At 38.4% G+C, this 22557-nt stretch overlaps 1 protein-coding gene across 2 annotated transcripts in view; it reads left to right on the top strand.

The window, feature by feature from the left end:
* The window catches only part of RALGAPB (Ral GTPase activating protein, beta subunit (non-catalytic)), a 108285-nt gene that overhangs the window by 77031 nt on the left and 8697 nt on the right, over positions 1–22557 (top strand). The window contains exons 20-27 of one of the 2 annotated variants that reach the window (XM_011974974.1): positions 540–727; positions 2971–3077; positions 4896–5048; positions 7694–7903; positions 12119–12277; positions 16328–16493; positions 19120–19242; positions 20840–20976. In XM_011974974.1, the coding sequence (XP_011830364.1) occupies positions 540–727; positions 2971–3077; positions 4896–5048; positions 7694–7903; positions 12119–12277; positions 16328–16493; positions 19120–19242; positions 20840–20976 (1243 nt within the window). The remainder of the gene's footprint in view (positions 1–539; positions 728–2970; positions 3078–4895; positions 5049–7693; positions 7904–12118; positions 12278–16327; positions 16494–19119; positions 19243–20839; positions 20977–22557) is intronic. The other variant, XM_011974975.1, reaches the window with a different exon arrangement.

Here is a 22557-nt window from a genome sequence, read left to right as displayed (position 1 = left end):
CGCCTGTAGTCCCAGCTACTCGGGAGGCTGAGGCAGGAGAATAGCATGAACCCAGGGCGGAGGTTGCAGTGAGCCAAGATCGCGCCACTGCACTCCAGCCTGGGTGACAGAGCGAGACCGACAAAAAAAAAAAAAAAAAAAAAAAAAGAGCGTGTGGAATATGAGCTTGCTGTATTCCATGCAAGATTCTAAGATGTCAAATCAAATAGGTTGCCTGTAAGGGAGTAGGTCACTGAGATCAAATTATACCAGCTTAACCGTATTTTCTCTTCTGGATATGGACCAGACTGGAAAGGCAGATTAAATGTCTCTGAAATAGACATACAAATATGCATCTGGGGTAAAGGGCTTTTTAATCTTGGAGGGGAGAGTCTGGACAGTATGCCATGGCATTCACTACAAGGAGTAAATCTGACCTGTCGAGAAGCATGGCTGTGGTGCATTAAAATTCAGAAGAGTGAAAGGGGACACATTGATGCACAAGGTAAACTGAAGATTTTGCTTTGAGAATTAACTGTTATCTTTTCCATTCTCCGTAGCATTATGCAGTTGCTCGGCGCATTTCCTTCACCTAGTGGTCCTGCCTCTCCTTGTAGTCTTGTGAATGAGACCACTTTGATTAAATACTCCAGGCTGCCAACCATAAACAAGCATAGTTTCCGGTACTTTGTCTTGGATAACAGTGTCATCCTGGCAATGCTGGAACAACCTCTTGGAAATGAGCAGAGTAAGTTTTAGTACTTTGAGCTTTCTCTACTGCTTAATCAGTGTTACCAGTACCATGAAGCTGTTTCCAGGATCTGGGAAGGATAACCTACAGATTCAAAGTAGGTCAGAAAGACTTCTAGCTGTGGGACGATAGCACCTGAAAAATAGGAGGCCAAAAAATAGAATATACATATTAGATAGAGTCTTTTAAAGGCTCTTGATGTGCATCTGAACTAGCTCTGTAGTTTTATAGAAGGTGATGTTTTAGTGGGATCCATTGTGTTGTTTATCTTTGTCACTTTTTCTTCCCCTTTAAACTTTGGATCCTGCCCCTCTGCTCCCCTCCCTCTCACTCCTCATGTTCTATATCAATTGTTGGTGCCACCTACATAGGCTAGAAATTTGAGGAGTTATCTTTACCTGCTCCTTCCTGTTACTCACTTATGTAATTAGTTTCTAAGTTTCCATCTTCCCAGGGACCCTTGGATCTTTCCTTTCCTCTGTATTTTCCCGATACATCCAAGTGCAGGTCCTTAATATTTCTCACCTAGGTTATTACAGTTGTTTCCTACCTACTGTGATTCCTCCAACCCCCAAACCCCTTGCCAGTTCTAACATGTATTTTCCCTACTTCCATCCTACTTGCTGCCACCATGGTATTCATCCTCAACTACGAATGACCATGCAGTGCCTTACTGAAAACCCTGCAGTGATTTTCCATCAACACAACATGCACTGTTTTCCTCCTTTCCCTCCCCCTCAGTTATAAGCCATCTCACAATATGTGATAAAAACTGCGACCCAAACTATCCGCAAGTACATTTTTTTTTTCTGATGATAGTTGGCATCAGCCGGTATGTAAAAGAAGCATGTTCTCAGACCCTTGTTGCTGGGAAGGGGAAGGAGAGTGAAGGTTACAGAATATGTGGGTATAACGTGACCCATGGAATCACTTAGTACACAATTCCCTTAGTTATGAGTGAAAAACTCAGGCTCACAGAGGGTGTATGACTTGCCCAGGGTTACTTGGGACTAGAGCCCAGATTTTCTAAACCCTGTATTGTCCCTTTCTGTTATTGTTGTTGTGCAGTGATAGGACTTGCTCAGTGATTAAAGATTTGCCTTCTTGCCTTTGTAAAGGTGAAGAGTCCTGTGCTAATTTTGTTGATTATATGAGTAGGAGCTCATAAATCCATAAAGTGAAAGTGAGACATTTCCCTGTAGTTTGAGATGAAAAGAATACCATCATAACCTTCTGTTGTGTTGTGGTGAGATGCCGTGACATTAATATCAAATAGAATGGTGCATTTTATTACTGCCTAACTTCAGAAGTGCTACTCCCAAGTCTTTTCTACAGGCATTTCATCCTTTTCTACCCTAGACCTGGAGCTTGCTTGAGTTTCTTTCCTAGCCTGTGCCTATTCATGATTCCTCTAGCCTCCTACTCCCAAGCCATCTGCTGAGGAGTCTGCAGAATCCCAGTGTCCCCTTCAGGCTTCCTGGCCTTTTTCCAGCTTTTTAAAGACTCTCCTACTTTCATTCCAAATAATTTCATTGCATAGGAAGTTTACCAAAAATATAAGCAGTTGGAATTGTATAGATTTACAAGGACATTTTAGTAGTTTATTGTAATAATAAGAAATTATAGAGAAATTTGAAGACGTTTGACTCCCACACCTGAGACAGAAGAATAAAAAGAAGGATCTGGGTCACTCAGGAAGTCCATTCTGAGTGTTTTTTAACCCCCGCCATGCCCCTGAACTTCTGCTGAGATGGAACAGTGTCTGCCTATGGTGGGCAGTGGTACACAAAGGCATGGGCAAATATAACACTAACACTGCAAACATCCAGTCTATCTTTCTGCACTTAAAGTGTTCCCAACATTGGGAGGTTAAGAGTATTTACTGGGACAATGTTTCCCACAAATGTGTACATGTATCACTGGAGGTATGTGAGATGATCTTAGTTGATATATTAGTGAACATAATTTTATGTTTTTTTAAGCATATGCTTTAAAATTATATAATTAGCATGCCAAAATTCATGATTTTCCATTTAGAGATGCACAGTAGTGGTTGACGTAAAGTAATAGTACGTAGAGTACATGGGTATGGCAGAAACCACAGAGGTGGTACACAAAAGATCAAAGCTTAGGAAACACTGTTGGGCCTTTGATTGTGAGAAGCTCTGCAGTTGATAACAAGTTTATTTTAAATGGTTGTTGTCTGAAATTAAAACTTTTATATACATATTTTATTCTAGATGATTTTTTCCCCTCTGTCACTGTGCTGGTCCGGGGGATGTCTGGAAGACTTGCTTGGGCACAACAGCTTTGTCTTTTACCCAGAGGAGCAAAAGCAAATCAGAAGGTATTCATCAGAAGTTACAGGGAAGTGTGTGTGTGTGTTGTAATTTAAAGGTTAGATAACATTCCAACAGAAAACACAGATCAAATAAATATTTTTGATCCCTAGCCAGATTCTCAGTCAGTGGGTTCATATCAGAATCATCTAGGAACCTAGAATTCCAGATCTACTCAATTACTCTTTAAAGACATCTTCAAGGCAGGTGTCTTTTCAAAAAGCTTTGCAGGTCAGTCTGGCATCTACTTAAGAGTAATTACTGTTCTGGACAATGGCCCCAGTTTTTTTCCATGTAATTTTACATATAATAAAAGTCAGGTATATACCATATGTGAAAAAAATTTGGCGGGACTTCTGATGTGTCCAGCAACAGGACTTAGTTTCACATTGTTTTATATGATTTGTTCTTATATAGTAATTGGTAATATAGTGTATACTTTTTTTTTTTTTTAAAGAGTCAGCGTCTTGTTTGTTGCCCAGGCTGGAGTGCAGTGGTGTAATCATGGCTCACTGCAGCCTAATCCTGGGCTCCAGTGATCCTCTTGCCTCAACCTCCTGAGTAGCTGAGACTATAGGCACATGCCATTGCACCCAGCGCATTTTTAAAATGTTTTGTAGAGACAAGGTCTTGCTTTGTTGCCCAGGCTGATCCCAAACTCCTGTCTTCAAGTGATCTTTCCACCTCAACTTCCCAAAGTGTTAGGATTACAGATGTGAGCTGTCACACCCAGCCTAATTAAAAAAAAAAAAAAATATATATATATATATACACACACACACACACACAGACACATATATGCTGTGTATAATTTAATGAAATCTTTTGGGGTGCAGTTTATTTTATTACATTTGTAATTATGTGAATAATACTTGAAAAGTTGGAAAATTCAGATAACGAAGAAATTTTAAATCACATTTACTCACTACCTAGAGGAATATAACCACTGCTAATATTTTACTGGATTTCCTTCCCATTTTTTTCTTTTCATAAACAATAACACTTGAATAGAATTTGAGTAATTTTGTGTACTGCTCTTTTCACTTATAACATTGTAAGCTTTTACTTCTGCTACTAAAAATTTTAAATATGACTTAATATTTCACCAGCATTTAAGAGACACCACAAAATTGGAGCATGTGCCTAAAATCATTTAATATCTTAGATGTCTCTGTTAGATGAGATGTGTTTTTCACCCAGTAAGGAACACTTGTCTATTTTTTCTTGGGGGTACAGATCACATTCTGTCAACAACTCTGTAATTTAATAAGTTAGCATTGAAGACTGAAGAGGAAGGGGACCAGGAAAGGAGCTAAAATTTGTTTAGGGTTCACCATGTATATATTAAAGCATGGATTTGGAGCTATGAAGACCTAGATTTGGTACCCATACTCTCAAGCCATATTAAGGTTCTTGTTAAAATCACTTTCTAGAGATGCCCAGTGAAGCCAAACTTGTCTTTAATTATATGGAATGATGTGAGAGCCCCTGGGGAAGAAAGTTTGAGTCTTAAAGCTCCAAAATGCTTTACCCACTGGATTACCGCTGAATGTGGGAGATTCGGGCCTGCAGCAGTAGAGGTCCACAGCCCATTTGTCAGTCATGAGATCTATAAGAAGTCGGTGAATATTTTTAGAAAAATAGAGTACATAGGGGCACAGGCTACTTCCCTTTACTGTTATCTGTAGCGTTTGCAGGTTCTGGGTGAGTTTTTGTGACATGTAATCCTAGGGAAACACAGCCATCTAAGAGACCAGGGAAATCCATGTCATTACAGATGGGTGTTGGACCCTATATAATAAACAAAATGTTACTTGTTTTAACAGCTTTTTGTGCCTGAACCTCGCCCAGTTCCTAAAAATGATGTTGGATTTAAATATTCTGTGAAACATCGGCCATTTCCTGAAGAGGTGGACAAGATTCCTTTTGTGAAAGCAGATCTCAGCATTCCAGATTTGCATGAAATAGTCACTGAAGAAGTAAGTACATTATTTTTAGCTGTCGTCAAGGGGACGAATAGAAACATTCTTACAACTTCCATGGTCAAGCCAATGCTTTTAGTGTTGTTGGAGATGATTTATAAGATGACATGGGTCTCCATCATCCAGGAGGTTGCCATGTTTAAGACGAATATGGATTGTGGCTGATCGAAAGGAACTGCACATCTCTTAGAGCTGTCACTGGGCTGCCTGGCTGTTCATGGTAGGTTTCAGTAGTGTAGTGACATGATCAGACTCTGTTAGTAGAGTTATTTGGAGAAGGAAGACCAGTTCAGAGACTATTATGACAATCCAAGTCCTTATAAGAAAGGAAGGACTATTTCACTGATATGGAAGTTTAATATATAAAATGTATTGTGGAGGCAGATCCAAGCAGTCTTGAATTGATGAGGGAAGGAAAAGAACCAAAGAATTTTAGATTTTGAGCTTGAGTGACAAATATCAGTGCCATTTACAGAAATATAGACATTAGGAAGAGGATGGGTTTGAGAAGATGGGGAAAATGTATTTGGCTTTAGATTAATTTAGAGAGTTAATTAAGATAACTGGCTCCTAGGTCAAGGGAGAAGAATTTTAAGAAGTCGGGGACAGAAGTATATCAGGACATGAGAGAACAGAAGAGCAGGAATGGAGGAAGAGGTACACTAGCCAGTGCTGGAGAGACCAGGGAGAAGAAAGAATAGAAAAAGTTCCCTGGATTTTGGCATGAAATTTAGGTGACCTTTGAGAACAGGTGTGTACAGTAGGAGGGAGAGTTCAAAGGGCTGGGGAGTGAATGTATTGAGGAAGAGGCAGTGAATAGAAACCACACTGTTAACAGTAAAGGGAAGGGTACAGAATGGGTAATATTATATAAGGAAATGGCCTCATTAAGGAAAGAAAAGACTAGTTTTTTTTGTTGTTTTTTGTTTTTTTTTTTTGAGATGGAGTTTTGCTCTTGTTGCCCAGACTGGAGTGCAGTTGTGCATTCTCAGCTCAGTGCAATCTCTGCCTCCCGGGTTCAAGTGATTGTCTTGCCTCAGCCTCCTGAGTAGCTGTGATTACAGGTGCACGCCACCACATCCAGCCAATTTTTGTATTTTTAGTAGAGACGGGGTTTCACCATTTGGCCAAGCCGGTCTCGAGCTCCTGACCTCAGGTGATCCACCTGCCTTTGCCTCCCAAAATGCTGGGAATTACAGGCGTGAGCCATCGCACCTGGCCAGAAAAGGCTAATTTTTAAATATTTTTTTACATTCAAGGATGTGAGGATTATGAACATGCTTATAGATTGAAGGAAGAAACCAGGAGAGAGGGGTCTGGCTAACATTGTAAGATGGGCATTGGGACTTACAAGTAATAGATGCAGTAGGGTCAAGAGTGTAGTCTAGAAAAGAGATACTTCTAAGACAGAAGGAGAGAGTAGGTGAAGGTTCAGAGACATTTAGAGAGGAAAGGAGGGAAATTGAAGAAGTTTATGAAAATTTTAATCCTGGTTCTTGGCAATGTAATAGGGGATCCAAGACAGTTCTTAAAAATTGCCAGGCAGTCCAGCTGAGGTTAAGTAGCATTATCTACAGTGAAGTTATTTAACTCACTCTGCTGACTTTCTTCAAAAGTCCTTAGGATCTGGAAGCATAAGAATTTGACTGGTGTGGAGATTGACAGGTGTGGAAATTTGGAAGGAGAAGGTTCAACACAGCCGTTTAATGTGCTTAAGGAGAAGGTATTTAGCTGTTAGATGTGGGGGCTTCAGCTTAGTTGGGAAGCAGATAAAGCCAGAAGGATGCTAATGGAGTGGGAAAGCAGGGGGAGGGGTTGAGTGCCCCACAGCAAAAGTAGAGCACGAGCTCAGGGAAGTGAAGGGATAGGAGCTGCACAAGGGGCTTATGATTGGAGAGGGAATTTCAGACTTACAGCCCTGGAAAGCAGGGCACATCTCAGGTTCAAGTTTGTTTTCATGGATGGCCAAAGTTGTGAAGGTTGAGGAGCTTGTAGAATCCTAAGCCAGGTTGTTAGAAGGATTGTCACTCACCAGGGGATGGAATTTTAAACAAAGATTGATCAGAAGAAAAGGTGGGAGGAGTTTCTAAGAGTACAGTCATGTCATCCATATGGATGAGGAATTCCAAACACAGGGAGCACGTCAGGGTAAAGATGGACAGTGATCTGGAAGCGAGGGGTGAGAGTGACAACTCTATCCCCTTTCTTGCCTATTTGAAGGGAACCAGAGACTGAATGTTTTCATTTACAGTGAGAACATGAAGAAGCAATTGTTGAAGGTATAGGGAAGTTTTTTTGGTGTTTGTTTTAACCTTGAACCATGTTTGTTTAATGGCATACTCTGTATTGAACTGAATCAGTGTTGATCGTTGAAAAGTATCTTCATTTTCTTTGTTGCTTGTAGCTTTATTTTCATTTTAAAATTAAGATTGACTTAGCCAGGTATAGTGGGACTCATGCCTGTAATCTCAGCACTTTGGGAACCTAAGGCAGGAGGATCACTTGAGCCGAGGAGTTCAAGACCAGCTTGGTCCACATAGAGAGACCTCAGTCTCAAAAAAAAAAAAAAAAAAAAAAAAATTAAGATTGGCCTTATTAGTTTCAAAACATTTTCAAAAAATGAAATATTAGAATTATTTCAGTTAGAAGAGAGACATGAAAAATTAAGGAGTGGCATGGCCCAGCAGATTGCTTATGAAATACACCTTGAGCAACAGAGTGAGGAGGAATTGCAGAAGAGAAGCTTTCCTGACCCAGTTACGGATTGCAAGCCCCCACCTCCTGCCCAGGAATTCCAAACAGCCCGCCTTTTCCTCTCACACTTTGGATTTTTGTCCTTAGAAGCATTGAAGGTAATTTTCATGAACTTTTATGAATAAATATATTCACAAGTTAACAGTCAGCTGACAATAGCTAAAATATTTTTATGAGGATATAAGCAAATTAAAAAAAAAAAACCAGGTTAAAATTTTACCTTGCATACAAATAAATGAAATTCTGTGCTGCTGTAGGTTATAGTTTGTGCTCCAGGACAGGTCACCCCATGAATGCATTCAGAGTTCTGAGTCTGAGGGGACTGGTTTGATAATACACCTAACTCTGAATTTTCCTAGATAACGCAGTACCCATGTTAATGAAATCTATAGATAATTAGAAAAAGAATGTTAAAAATCTTCCCCTACTAAGCATTATTACTAAAAATATAAGCTACAATTAGCTTTGCTCTTTCATGCCACTTTTAGAAAAGAATGAAGTTAATACTGTAGTATTTGTAAGTCAAGCACCTCTTATATTGTCTAGTTTATAAGATCAAACTGTCTAGCTTTATGTCCTGGAATCACTGCTTGCCAGCTATGTGGTCTTTGGTGAGTTTCTTATCTTGTCTTAGTTCCTCATCATCTATAAAGTGAGGGTGATAAAAGTATCCATCTCATTGATCATGTGAAGATTAAATGTGTTCACTCATGGAAGATACTTGGTATAGTACTTAGCACAAAGTAAGCCAGCCTATAAGGTAAATATTGCCATTCTTCTTAATTCCATTAGCCTTAAAACAATTTTACAGCCAGGTGCGGTGGCTCATGCCTATAGTCCCAGCACTTTGGGAGCCCAAGGCAGGAGGATCATATGAGGCCAGGAGTTCGAGACCAGCCTGGACAACATAGTGAGACCCCCATCTCTCCAAAAAATTGTTTTTAAAGATTAGCTGGATGTGATGGCACGCCTGTAATACTAGCTTCTCAGGAGTCTGAGGCAAGAGGATTGCTTGAGCCTGAGAGTTCAAGGTTACAGTGAATTATGGTCACTCCACTATACTCCAACCTCGTTGATAGAGTGAGACCCTGTCTCTTGGAAAAAAAAAAATTTACAAGACAAGTGATGCTATTCCTGTTTTATAGATGTGGATATAGAGGCTCAAAAATGTGAAATAACTTGTCTGGAGGTAGACTTGGAATTTATTCTAAGTCCTGTTTGTTTTGAAAAGTACAACTGAAGATTGCCAAGCAAGAAGTTGCTTATTGCATAAGTTGTCCCCTGCCCTTACTCCCTAGGAACTACCTGGTTATAGGCCATTTAGCTTTGTAGGAAAGTAATAGGGACATTGCTATTTGATTTTGTATTTCAGCATATAGAGGGAAAATGTTTTTTGCATTTTTTTTTTTTGTAGAAAATTGAGTTTGATGCAGCAGTATGAACATAAAAACTTAAAATGCAGAATAGAAGAGCAGAGAGAGGAAAATTCTAAGAAATATAGTGGTAAATATGGAAGGGAAGGAAAAAAGATGCAACTTACAAATCATTAGTGATATTCCTAGTGGAGAAAATTGAACAGAGTAGAAGCAGTAAATAAAAATATACTAGAAGAAAATTAATGCTTCCTATGGACTTCAGGGACACAAGAAAGGCCATAATAGCCTTGTCTCTGAGATTAGAGTTTTCCACTTCTGTTATCTATTCTAGCTGAAACTTTTAAGCTTTTAAGAAAATAATTCTCATGCTTTCTCATCTGTATGAGAACATAGGAAAAATAAAGTTACCTGGTTTATTTTATGAACCTTAGAATATTTCTAATAACTAAAACTTGACAACTCATACATACAGAACTACAAACCAGTTTTACTTATGAATATATTTACAAAAGTATTAAAGGGAATGCTAAGCAGACTTAGTTCTGAATTAATAGCATGTTAAGTAAATGGTCCTCCATGATCAAGTAAGGTTTATCCCAGGAACTTAGCAGTTAATTATCAGGAAATATTAATAAAGCTATTAAGAAAATAATTTGGTCCCATTAGCAGTTCAGTCAGTGAAACAGTAAGTCAGTATTTACTAGAATCATATTCTGATTTTTTAAAAAATAACAAACTAAGCCAGCACTACTAGTGTAGGTTCTTATTTTAAAAGATTTATCTAAATGACAACCCAGGAGCAAACTAGAGGAATCTTTTGTTAAAATCAGAGGTAAAAATTATCTACCTTGACTACTATTTAACAACGAGAATTTTTTAGTCAATGACGTTTTTTAAACTTTCTAGTTTTAAATAATTATAGATTAGCAGGAAATTGCAAAATAAAGATATGAGAACCTTCCTGCGATGATAAATTCTTATGTAACTACAGTACAGTATAAAAATGAGGAAAGTCAATGAAATGTTAAACTAAGAGGTAAAAATCATTGGAAATGAGAAGACAGTTTGTAGGTAATATGACTTCTAGTTTGACAACCATAAGAAAATCAATAAAATGTTTAAAATAAATGAGAATTAAGATTGCCGTACACAAAAGTACAAAAATTAGTAATTATGCCTGTGATACTCAGTTAAAAATACAATGCAAAAATGCCCCATTTACAGCCGTGATATTGACAAAAGTTACCCTAACAAAGTATGTACAAGACCTAGAGGAAGAAACTTTTAAAAATTATTAAGAGATATAAAATATGTAAATGTTATGTTCCTAGATTAGAAGATCATACAGAAGAACAAGCTGAGGAAATACCTTACTTTTAAAAAAAAAAAAAGAAGAATGAGGACGTTCTGGTCTACAAGGTGTATTACAACATGCTTCAGGTCCACAACTCCTTATCCATGATTTCAAAGTAAAAACTGAAAACTGGAAAATTTTTTATATATTTGTAGTAAATTCATTTAGTGACAAAATTGGACCTGAATTGACATGAGGCTGTTTGTAGTTTTATGTCACTTAGTGTGAATACACTTCTGTTTGACTACAGAAAGATTAATGTCTTTGATTATAGAATATTGCCCTAGACCTTGCTAGGAATGGTATATAATTGACTAGAAGGCTAGACTCAATCCTTGCCAGTGTGAAAGACAGTCATTCTTGCTTTCTCTGGAGGATACTTTCCTGAAAGATACGCTGTGGTTAGCAGAACCTTGTTTGGCAAGATCAAAATCTCAAAGAAGATAGGGGATTAAGAGGAAAACAAAACAAACATGCATTTCTGAAAAATTTGTAGACTTAATTTTTTTAGAGAAGATTTAGGTTTTCAGAACAATTGAGCAGAAAGGGTAGAGAGCTGTCATATACCTTCCCCACAGCCCAGTTTCCCCTGTTATCAACATCTTGCATTCATGTGGTGCATTTGTTATGATTGATGAACTTATATTGGTGCATTACTAACCGAAGCTGGTGATTTACAATAGAGTTCACTTTGTGCTCTACAGGTCTCTGGGGTTTGACAAGTGTATAATGACATGTGTCCACCATTACAATTGTACAAATAGTTTTACTGCCCTAAAAATCCACTGTACTCCACTTATTCATTCCTCCCTCTTCACTCCTCACTCAAAACCTAGCAGCCACTTGTCTTTGTACTGTTTCTCTATAGTTTTACCTTTTTCAGAATGTCATATAGTTGGAATCATACAGTACGTAGTCCTGTCACACTGGCTTTTTTCACTTTTATCAATATGCATTTAACGTTTCTTCATTCAGTATGCATTTAATGTGTCTTTTTGACTTGATGGTTTATTTCTTTTTATTGCCGAATAATACTCCATTGTATGGATGTACCACAGTTGATTTATCCCTTCATCTATTGAAAGACATCTTGGTTGCTTCCACATTTTGGTTATTATGAATAAAGCTGCTATAAACATTTGTGTGCAGGCTTTTGTGTGGATGTGTGTGGGAAAATACCAAGGTGTGCAGTTGCTGCATTGCATGGTAAGAGTATGTTTGGCTTTGTAAGAAACTGCCAAACTGTCTTCCAAAGTAGCTGTACCATTTCACATTTCACCATTAATGAATGAGAAAAAAAGTACATTAAAGGTAAGTTCTAGAAAGCACAATATTATAGAGAAAACAGGATCCAAAATTATATACACAATATAATCTCAGTTGTCTTTAATTTAAAAAGAGGCAAATAAAAGAACTAAAAGGAAGTATGTTAAATAATTTCTTTAGGATTATGGTTGTGTTTATTCCTACCATTCTACATTTTTAAATTTAATTTTTATTAAACCATGAGCAAGTATTGTTTTTATAATTATAACAATGCAAGAGAATAGGTAATAATTGCTCCTTTCTTCTTTTGGTGGCAGGAACCTGCAAATAGTCGTCTACCTCCTCACCTTATTGCACTTGATTCCACGATACCTGGATTTTTTGATGACATAGGGTATCTGGATCTCTTGCCATGTCGTCCTTTTGACACAGTTTTTATTTTCTATATGAAGCCAGGTCAGAAAACAAACCAAGAGGTAAGAGTTATGAATTTTTTTTTTTTTTGGTATATTTTTGTGCTATAAATACACATCTAGAAAAAAAAATTGAGGCAAAATTAATATGGAGAGTTTATTTGGGCCAGAGTTGAGGAAATGGGAAATGCTGGAAAGTTCTCCCAAGAACAAAGGAGAGTCTCAAGTTTTTAAAGATAAAAAGGATGAGCCAGGAGAACAGATGATTACAAAAGTTGTTTTTCAGGAATGCTCATTGGTTTACAGAAATAACATTGATTAGTGAGTAGATATAAATTATTGAACTGTAGGATATGAGCTGTGGTGTCCAGCACTGTTAGATTAGTTTATGAACTATTGGTGGTGACATGCAGTCTAGAGTCCATATAGCACGCAGCTTCAAAGTTATTAGTTAGCTCAAGCAGGAGTGAGATGCGACTGCTGTCACATTTCAGTGCCTTTCTGGGCATGATAATTTGAGGGAGACTCGCATTCCTTAAAAAGTTTCATTTTCATATACAAAATTTTACATGGTGTGTACTTGTCTGTGGTAAGAAGTGTTTTATACTCGATGCCTAAAGACTTGCTATGAACCAGTTTGAAAACAGAATTAACCAAAACTATGATACTTGGAGTCCTGAGTCTTTTGACCCTTAAGAAATGTGATTTAAATAGGAGCTGTAGGATATCTTTCTTCCCCCTCAGGAATTCAGATTCATAAGACAAAATAAACTGAAATAAAGAAGGGTAGTCATAAAAAGTTAAAGTAAGGCTCAAGAAGAATAAAACAACAGCAACAAATATTTATTGAACATCTTCCCTGTGGCTCAGCATGCCAGGATATAGAAACGAGTAACAGTTTCCCTTTTGAGAAGCAGCTCACCTTCCTAGTAATTTCAGAAACAAATCATTTCAGTTGAGGAATGTGTGGTGTGCAGTGGGGGAAATAACAGCTGAAATAAAGGAGAAAAACAGAAGGACTGGCCGGGTGTGGTGGCTCACGCCTGTAATCCCAGCACTTTGGGAGGCCGAGGTGGGTGGATCACCTGAGGTCAGGAGTTCAAGACAAGCCTGGCCAACATGGTAGAACCCTGTCTCTACTAAAAATACAAAAATTAGCTGGTGTGGTGGCAGGCACCTGTAGTCCCAGCTACTTGGGAGGCTGAGGCAGGAGAACTGCTTGAACCCGGAAAGCGGAGGTTGCAGTGAGCCGAGATTGCACCATTGCACTCCAGCCTGGGCGACAGAGCGAGACTGTGTCTCAAAAACAAAACAAAACAGAGGGAATAAGTAAAACATAGCTGGATACGTGTAACAAAGAGACTAGGAGAAGGATGAAGAAAAATGTAAGATAGGTGAGAATGGAAAACAGAGCAAAATGGCAGGAAACTTGAAGTGTTTTTTGAAAAGGAATAATTGAAATATAGAATAGGCAGGAAGTTACTGACTATAACTAGGAAAAAACTGAAGGAAGACTTGTAAAATGTAGTATTCAGATGTGTAGGGCACTGTGACTGCATGATCCTGGAATTTTACTGTAGTAGTCATTTTAAGACCATCAGCTAATCAAATTAGCATGCCTAAAGAAATTTACCAAAGTTTCCAAATGTTTAGAAGCACTGTTTCAAATGATTTGTGAGCTCCTAGAAAAGAATGCTGATTTATGAGAAAGTTATTTTTTTGTTACTGAGTCAATAAAGTTAATAAGTGTCTGTTGTTAGGTGAACAAAATCTGTAAGATTTCTGGCCCCCTAAAACTGCATAGAGGTGAAGACAGATGATTAAATAAGCAACCAACCATTGTAAAGGGTGCTAATAGGGTCATTAAAGCACGTTCTAGGAGCAGTAGCGGGAAAACCTAATCTGGTTTTAAGAAGGTGGCCTGGAGGGAAAGATACTCTAGCTGGTATTTAAGGTGTGCATTAACTGTAGGTAAGGAGGCAGAAGCAGATTGTCACTGACAAAGTAATAATAATGTATAAATTCTTCAGGGTAAAGAGAGTATTTTATCTTCATAAAATTCATTATGGGGTCTAATATACTTGGAGCTTAAGAGAAAGTGGGCTGGTGGTAGCCAGAGATGAGACCAATGGACTCAAGTGTTTTAGAAGAACCTCAGTAAAATTGGATTAATTCTGGAGGTGGGGATCTGTTTTGAAGGAAGTCAGCGCATTCTTTGTTTGAGAATAATGGAGCCACTTTCTCCTGCCTTTACAAGAAGACACAAACCCTTGAGGCACCTCCTAACCCAGTCCAGTTTCCCTAGCTGTTTAGAAGCTGAGGGTAACTAGGAATTAATGAAGATTTCCTGAGACCTCCTTTGGAATGTCTGAGACCTGTCTTCCCTAGCCACAGGGTAGATTAAGATTAATTTCTGTCTGCCAGAATCCATGCAAGTTGAATTTGATTCACTTATTGCTTCTTGACTAAATTTTCAAAAATTGTTTATTTAAAAGTTTTACTTCTAGATAAAAATTTGAATTGCAAAAACTAGAAATGGTTGTTAAGTCAGTTTCTTGGCACCCATAAGAATGTGAAGGGATATGGGTAAACTAAATAGGTTCACTTCTAAAGAGACTGGTTTTAGGCCGGGCACGGTGACTCACACCTGTAATCCCAGCACTTTGGGAGGCTGAGGTGGGCGGATCATGAGGTCAGGAGATCGAGACCATCCTGGCTAACACAGTAAAACCCGTTTTTACTAAAAATACAAAAAATTAGCCGGGTGTAGTGGCAGGCGCCTGTAGTCCCAACTACTCGAGAAGCTGAGGCAGGAGAATGGCGTGAACCCGGGAGGTGGAGCTTGCAGTGAGCAGAGATTGCGCCACTGCACTCCAGCCTGGGCGACAGAGCAAGACTACGTCTCAAAAGAAAAAAAAAAAAAAGACTGGTTTTGTGCTTAAGAGGTAATGACTTTGAGGTGATTTGCAATGGGTCAGATGTAATGGATGTAACTTCTTACATTTTGACTTTCACAGGCCTCTATATGATCTTGGTATAGATTAGCATTGTATGAATGGCATCAGTGATCTGTGGACTGGCTGCATCATAGTTATTTGGAGGAATTTTTAGAAATAGTGATTCCAGGATTCCGCGTTCGCTGATTTTAATGTAGAAGGTCTAGGGCAGGCGAAGAGAACCTTATTTTTACGCGATTTCCCAGATGATTTTGTTACACTCTGCTCTCCACCCTCCCCCTTTAGTTTTTCATTTGCAAAGGAGTTTCTTATTTTCCTTCCTTTAGAAATGAGTTTTTCAAGAGTAGCACTATTACCATCTTGGGCCAGATAAGTTCTTTGTTATGAGGGCTGTCTTATGTATTTTAGAACATTTAGCAGCATCTTTGGCCTCTACTACTAGATGTTTGTAGTGTGCGTCACCAGTTATGACAACCAAAAATGTCTCCAAATGTTGGATGTCCGCTGAAAAGCAAAATCATCCCTAGATGAGAAGCACTGTTTTAGAGTGAGGGACGCTTTGTGAGGCCAGTAGAAAGCGCACGCCTTACATTTAGTGCTTAGTGAAGAGGAGAGAACTTTGTGGCCACTTCATTTTTCCTGAAATTCTCTTCTTTGACCTAAGAAAAGGATATTTTCATACTCATTTATTAATTACACCTAATGTTTTTTGAATTTTAGTAGGTTTTATAGCCTTTGTCAAGATTTATAGTTAAATAGTTGCATCCCTATGTAATGTTTCTCATTAACCAGACAGTAAACTTCATGAAGGTAAGGACATAGTATCTTTTAGTAAACATGCCTGATTCAGTAATTGTTTTGCTAGGAAGAGAGCTCATAGCTTTTCTTGCATTATTTCATAACCATTGTTATTATCTCTACTCTATGGATTAAGAAACTGAGGCAGTGGGGTTAAGAAACTTGCCCAAGGCTCAGCCAATCCAAATCTGTCTAACTCTGGAGAATGCATTTTCTCTATAGTGATATATCCTCAAATGTATTCTGAGCTTGGACATGATTTGTCAGAAGCTTCAAAGCTAACCAATTTTTATGAAGATTTATTTTGATACATTATTTTTCTTCCTTCATTATAGCTGATGATTGGTATGTATTTCAGATTTTGAAGAATGTGGAGTCTTCCAGAACTGTTCAGCCACATTTCCTAGAATTTTTGCTTTCCCTTGGCTGGTCAGTAGATGTGGGCAGACACCCTGGTTGGACTGGGCATGTTTCTACCAGTTGGTCTATTAATTGTTGTGATGATGGTGAAGGATCTCAACAAGGTAAAACTCACAGTGCTTCAAATGTCAGTTGTTGCTTGTTTTGTTAGTCTTGTTTTTTTTCCCCCCTTACTATGATTTATAGTCTTATTAAAAATACAAAACCAGGCTGGGTGCAGTGGTGCATGCCTGCCTTTGAGAAGCCAGGTGAGAGGATCGACTGAGGCTAGGAGTTCAAGACCAACCTGGGCAACATAGCAAGACACCGTCTCTACAAAAGATGAAAAAATTTTCTAGGCTTGAGGGCCACGTATTTGTAGTCCTGCCTGCTCGGGAGGCTGAGGTGGGAGGATCACTTGAGGCCAGAATTTGGAGCTGTGATCATGCCACTGCATTCCAGCCTGAGTGACAGAGCAACTCCCTGACTCTAAAAAACAAACAGGTATATAGAGGAAAAGTATCCTTCCCCTAATCCCAGTCCTGACAGGGTAACTTAATACTAGTTTATATATTCTTCTAGACGTTTTCAGTGTATATGAAATATATACACATAATGATAGAGTTAATTAATACAAAATGACTGGCTTATTACAATGCTGATAAGTTCCTTTTTTATAATATGCATAAGATTCAATTTTCTATACAAATGGTATAATAAATATAGGTCATCCATACAAACAATACAGCTTCCTAACAAGCATGTTTTGTCTGATAAGTAGTTTTCTGTTAACCAGTGTGTTTTATCAACTGTGGCTATCAGAAGAGTCATACTTAAAGGTTAGATTCTTGGGATATTATACCAAAACCTTTGTAGTAAACAGCTGACCATCTCTGAGGATTCTTGCCCATCCCCTCAGATCCTCTGAGAAACTGTAATCAGGATAACAAGTACCAGAGCAAGTATAAATTTAAACTTAAGACCTTTGCCCCACCTGGCTAATGCTTTGTGTTCCTGGGCTCCTGAGGTCACTGGAAAGTTAGTATTACCTCTCTAAAGTGGATAATGCCTATGCCCAGTGCGCATTTTTCATTTTGATAAATGTGTCAGTTGGATACTTATGGTTGCAAGTATCAGAAAACGTGACCCAAACTGCCTTAGATTTTGAAGATAATTTATTGCCCATGTAACTGAAAATTCTAGAGGTTGGTTAAGCTTTGGTGTCATTTGATCAGCATTCCTGTTTTATTTCTTTACAATTTTCCTTTAGCGTTGCTCTCCATATTTTGGCTTTGTCACCAGCCTGGCTTCTCTAATAGTGCAGAAAGGCAATTCCAGGCTTTACATTCACATACCACAGCAGCCTGAAGAGGAGAGATTAGCCAGATCTGAGAACCCTCTTCTCCCTGAATCCGGAACTATATGGTGATTAGACTATCCCAAGCCTGTCCTTGTGGCAAGAAAGAATGACTCTGATAGAGAGATACAGACAAGATAAAACTAGTATCAGAGGTCAGTCCCACATGCACATTTTGCCTGCTGCAGAATAGGGGTGGATAGAGTGGCTGTTGGGATAGTAACCACAGCATCTACTACAGCAGATACAAAGTCCCTGCCTGGAGCCCACACCAGGAGTCAGAAAACGAAAGCCCAGTTTTTGAAAATAAAGTTTTATTGGAACTCGGTCACACTCTAGATTACACATTGTCTATGACAGCTTTCATGCTACAATGACAGAATCGAGTAGTTGTGGCAAAGATCCTATGGCCTACAAAGCCGAAAATGTTATCTGTCTGGTCCTTTACAGAAAAAGTTTGCTAACCTCTTGTCTAAGCTCCCTATTTGCCAAATCTTCACCAGCATTAGGTATCTTCCAGTTTTTTAAGTGAGAAATTTTTCATTTTTAATAATGCTTGAGCATATCTTACCATATTTTTATTTCTTTCCTGAGAAGTACTTGTTCATTTCCCCTGTCCAATTTTTGGTCAGATTGTTGGTCTTTTATGTACTGCTGGTAGGACACTGAGTTCATTTTAATTGAGAACTATATAGCTCTCATGAGTGTTTCTTTTGTTAATTCAGTCTTCCTGGCTTAGAGCAGATGCTATTACTAAAACTGGCTGTACATTTTTATACAATGTCACTGACCATTGAGGAAGGTGGAACATAGGCCAACTTGAGGAGCCATAGAGAGAGACCAGGGATAGAAATGCCTTAAAAGCCAGAGTCCAGAGATAACGCACATGTATACTCTCTCTCTTCTCTCTCTCTGTGTCTTCCTCCCTCCTCCTCCTCCTCCTCCTCTTCTTTTCCTCCTCCTTCTTCTTCCTCTCTCTCTCTCTCTTTCTGTCTCTCTCTCTCTCTCTCTCTCTCTCTCTCTCTCTGCCTGCCTGCCTGTCTCTCTGGCCCAACTCCCTTCTGAGGTACTGGGATGGTCTTCCTTTTGATTATTTATTCACCGGATCCAAAGGACTGCTCCCTTAATCTGCTTCATACACATGAATTAAAAGCCCTGCTAATCAGAAGTGGTCTGATATATAGTCGTTTGAGAAATTATGAAATTAAGATTTTATGATTTAAAAATAAAGACATCTAATAAGCATTATATTTTATTCTTTCATACTAATTGGTTCTTGCTGGAAACATATATTCTATTTATCACTTTATTAACCAGTTAACATTTCGTGTAGCAAGATGATACTGGTTTTTTTCTACTTTTTGAAGCTGTAATGTGGTGTTTCTTTTTCCCAGAAGAAGTGATTTCCTCTGAAGATATTGGAGCTAGCATTTTCAATGGACAGAAGAAGGTGCTGTATTATGCTGATGCCCTTACAGAAATTGCTTTTGTGGTTCCTTCTCCTGTGGAGTCCTTAAGTAAGACCATTTTGCATGGTCCTGTTTTAGGATCTATATTTATATTCCTGGGTTGTGTGATATTACTGCTTTGGAAGAGATTTTGAAGTGATCTAAGGCATTCTTTAGCTTCTAAGGCATTATAACAGAATATGCAGAAGCACAAGGTATCTTCTCTTAACTTTTTAAGGAAAGTAGTTAAAGACAAGCAGACTGACCCTCTGATAATCATTAAATAGTGAAGGAATCCCATTTCAACTGATATGCTTTCTTTAATTTAATCAATCAGTACATAGGCTTATTTTCCAGTTCATTTCTTTCTATAATTACGAGTGATCCCTCACTTACTTTTTGAGAGCCTTTGCATGGAACCACATAGAATCCTACAACGGGAAGGATCTCATGATAGCATCTGGCCATTCTTCTGAGCAAGAGAAACTTAAGCAGCCTAGAAAAGATGGTGGTCCAAGACTTTTCTTTTTAAGAATTGGGAGTAATTATTACTTCTTAGTCTGAACTCACAGTTTTATTTTGCCCAGAACCTTTGCTTTTTGCAAGTTAAGCCTGTTTGTTCAAGCCTGACCGAGTAGGTGGTCAGGCAGTAGATAGAAAACTTCACCTTCTTCTTTGAGATCATTTTTAGGATGGGATACTGTACATCACGATTTCACACACTCATTTCCAGACTAACGACTTTTGTTGTGCCCTACCTTGGTAGCTGCCTAACTTTTGTCCTTGGACCCTTGATTTCCCACTCAGGCCCCTCCCTGTCTTACTCTCTGGGTCCAGCTGTGTCGCTGGAAGGTTGGACCTTCTACGGTTTAGGTTTGAATTATAGCGGCTGTTGGGCTTCCTGTCAAGGTTCTGGTTTACTACTTTAATTCCAGAAGCCAGAACCTATCCATCCTCTTTGGGGACATACCTGCCTAATTTCTCTGGCCCAGCCTGTTAGTACCAGACAAGTCCTCCCAGCGCTAGAGCCTTGTCCTTACACTAAAGCTCCTGCAGTTGGGTCTTTGTCTTCTGTTGTGAAACATCTTCTATGCCAACTGTGCCCACTCCTACTCAGCTTCCTCCTATTTCTGATATTTGGGGATTTTTTTAGATGGGGTGGAGGATAACTTTTTGTGAACTTATCTCTAACCACATTACTCTTAATCATAGAGACTAGATCTTCTGTAGCTTCTGGATGTCCCAGTGCCTATTTGGCACAATGCTACATGATCGAATATATAATCAAAATGATTCAGAGAGTAATAATGGCATGTATTATATTCTACATCTGAAACTTCAAGTATTTTCTAGTCTTATTTTGGTTATCCTTTAGAGCAGGAGCTGGCAAACCACAGTGGCACAAGCCAAATGCCGCCAAGAATGGTTTTTACATTCTTAAAGGGTTATAAATAAAATACAAAGAGGAATATGTGAGAGATCTGTATAGCCAGCAAAGCCTAAAATACTTAGTACTTGATCCTTTACAGAAAAAGTTCGTCAGCCCTTGCTCTAGAAGCAATGCTTTAAGTGATTTCAGTTAGACTGGTGAGCGTAATTATTTTTAACAGTCTTGCTCCAAATAAGTGGTATGTATTATAGTTGCTTTTTTTCCTTTACCCCATAGCTGATTCATTGGAAAGTAACATCTCGGACCAAGATAGTGATTCAAATATGGATCTTATGCCAGGAATTCTGAAACAGCCATCCCTGACACTTGAGCTTTTCCCCAATCATACAGACAATCTTAATTCCTCACAGAGGGTAAGTTACTTTGTTGATAGGTCTCCAAAATTTTGTAGTGAAATCAGGGTAATTATAGAATCCTGCCTGAAAAGCTTTTAACCCAGAGAGTAATTATATCAGAGTACTGATTCCTTAGTAACTTAATTTTTTAAAATAAAATTCTCGGCCGGGCGCGGTGGCTCACGCCTGTAATCCCAGCACTTTGGGAGGCCGAGGCGGGCGGATCACGAGGTCAGGAGATCGAGACCATCCTGGCTAACACGGTGAAACCCCGTCTCTACTAAAAATGCAAAAAATTAGCCGGGCGAGGCGGCGGGCGCCTGTAGTCCCAGCTACTCAGGAGGCTGAGGCAGGAGAATGGCGTGAACCCGGGAGGCGGAGCTTGCAGTGAGCCGAGATCGCGCCACTGCACTCCAGCCTGGGCGACTAAGCGAGACTCTGTCTCAAAAAAAAAAAAAAAAAAAAAAAAAGAAAAAAAATAAAATAAAATTCTCATGATTTTCTCTTTTTCAGCCTGCAACAGATAGTTTATTCTGAGACAGCCTTTGTGGATTCTCTTGATTTCACTATTCTGATCCCATACTTGATTCTCTCATCTGTTCCTTTTTAAACCAAGGTTTTAATTTTGTCCCTGAAATATCCACGAAAGTTACTGCAGTAACTACATGTTTTTTATCTTTAATCTTGCAATGTTCATCTTAAACAAGTCTGACCATATAAATATAGGAACATTGTGGAGAATAACTCAGTGTATGGATAAATATTCTGAGTGAGGAACACAGCACTTACTACAAGAGGAGCTTTTTGCTTTTATCTTTTTTTTTTTTTTTTTTTTTTAACCTTATCAGCGAATATTACTTTTTTATCTGTGATCAGGTCAGAAGTGTAGGAAGATTGACTTAGAACAAATCATAACAAAGACAGAAGTGTCAGCTTGACTTAAAGGTGTTCCTCCATTGTACAAGAGTTTAGGTTGGCTTCCTTCCACAGTGAAAATTACTTTTAATGTAAGTATATACTTAAAAGAGAATATGGGGAGGTTTTTACCTTTAAAATTGATTTAGGAAAAAAAGGCCAGGTGGTGTAATAGTCCCTGGAGTAGACTGATTTGAAAATCAGGAGTTTTTTAAAGGTTTTACAGAATACAATTTAGAGATGAGCAGTCAGTATTGCATGGCAATGCAAGATTTTAGCCAAATCTAATACTTTAAAAAATTTTTTTGTTTGAGATTTGTGAACAGAACTAGAATTCAGTGGTGAGCTGCCCATATTTTCTGAATGCCAGCATAGTTATTCCTTAGAACCCAGATAAAGCACCATGTTTTTGTTTCTCACTTATAGTATACTTTGCAGACACTAACAAGCTAAAAAAACAAACAAACAAACAAAAAAGCAAAACCATATGGTTATCTCAATACATGGAGAAAACACAGTTGACAAAAATTCCATACTCATTATGAGAAAAGTTCTCAGCAAACTATGAATAGAACTTTCTCAACTTGATACAGAGCATCTACTAAAAACCTACAGCTAACATTATACTTACGCATTATACATTATTCTTGAATGCTTTTCCTCTGAGATAGAGGACAAGGCAAG

Source organism: Mandrillus leucophaeus, unplaced genomic scaffold (assembly GCF_000951045.1).
Source record: "Mandrillus leucophaeus isolate KB7577 unplaced genomic scaffold, Mleu.le_1.0 Scaffold150, whole genome shotgun sequence".
Lineage (NCBI taxonomy): Eukaryota > Metazoa > Chordata > Mammalia > Primates > Cercopithecidae > Mandrillus > Mandrillus leucophaeus.
The sequence above is the reverse complement of the archived record's forward strand: the minus strand, read 5'-3'. Positions and strand labels throughout refer to the sequence as shown.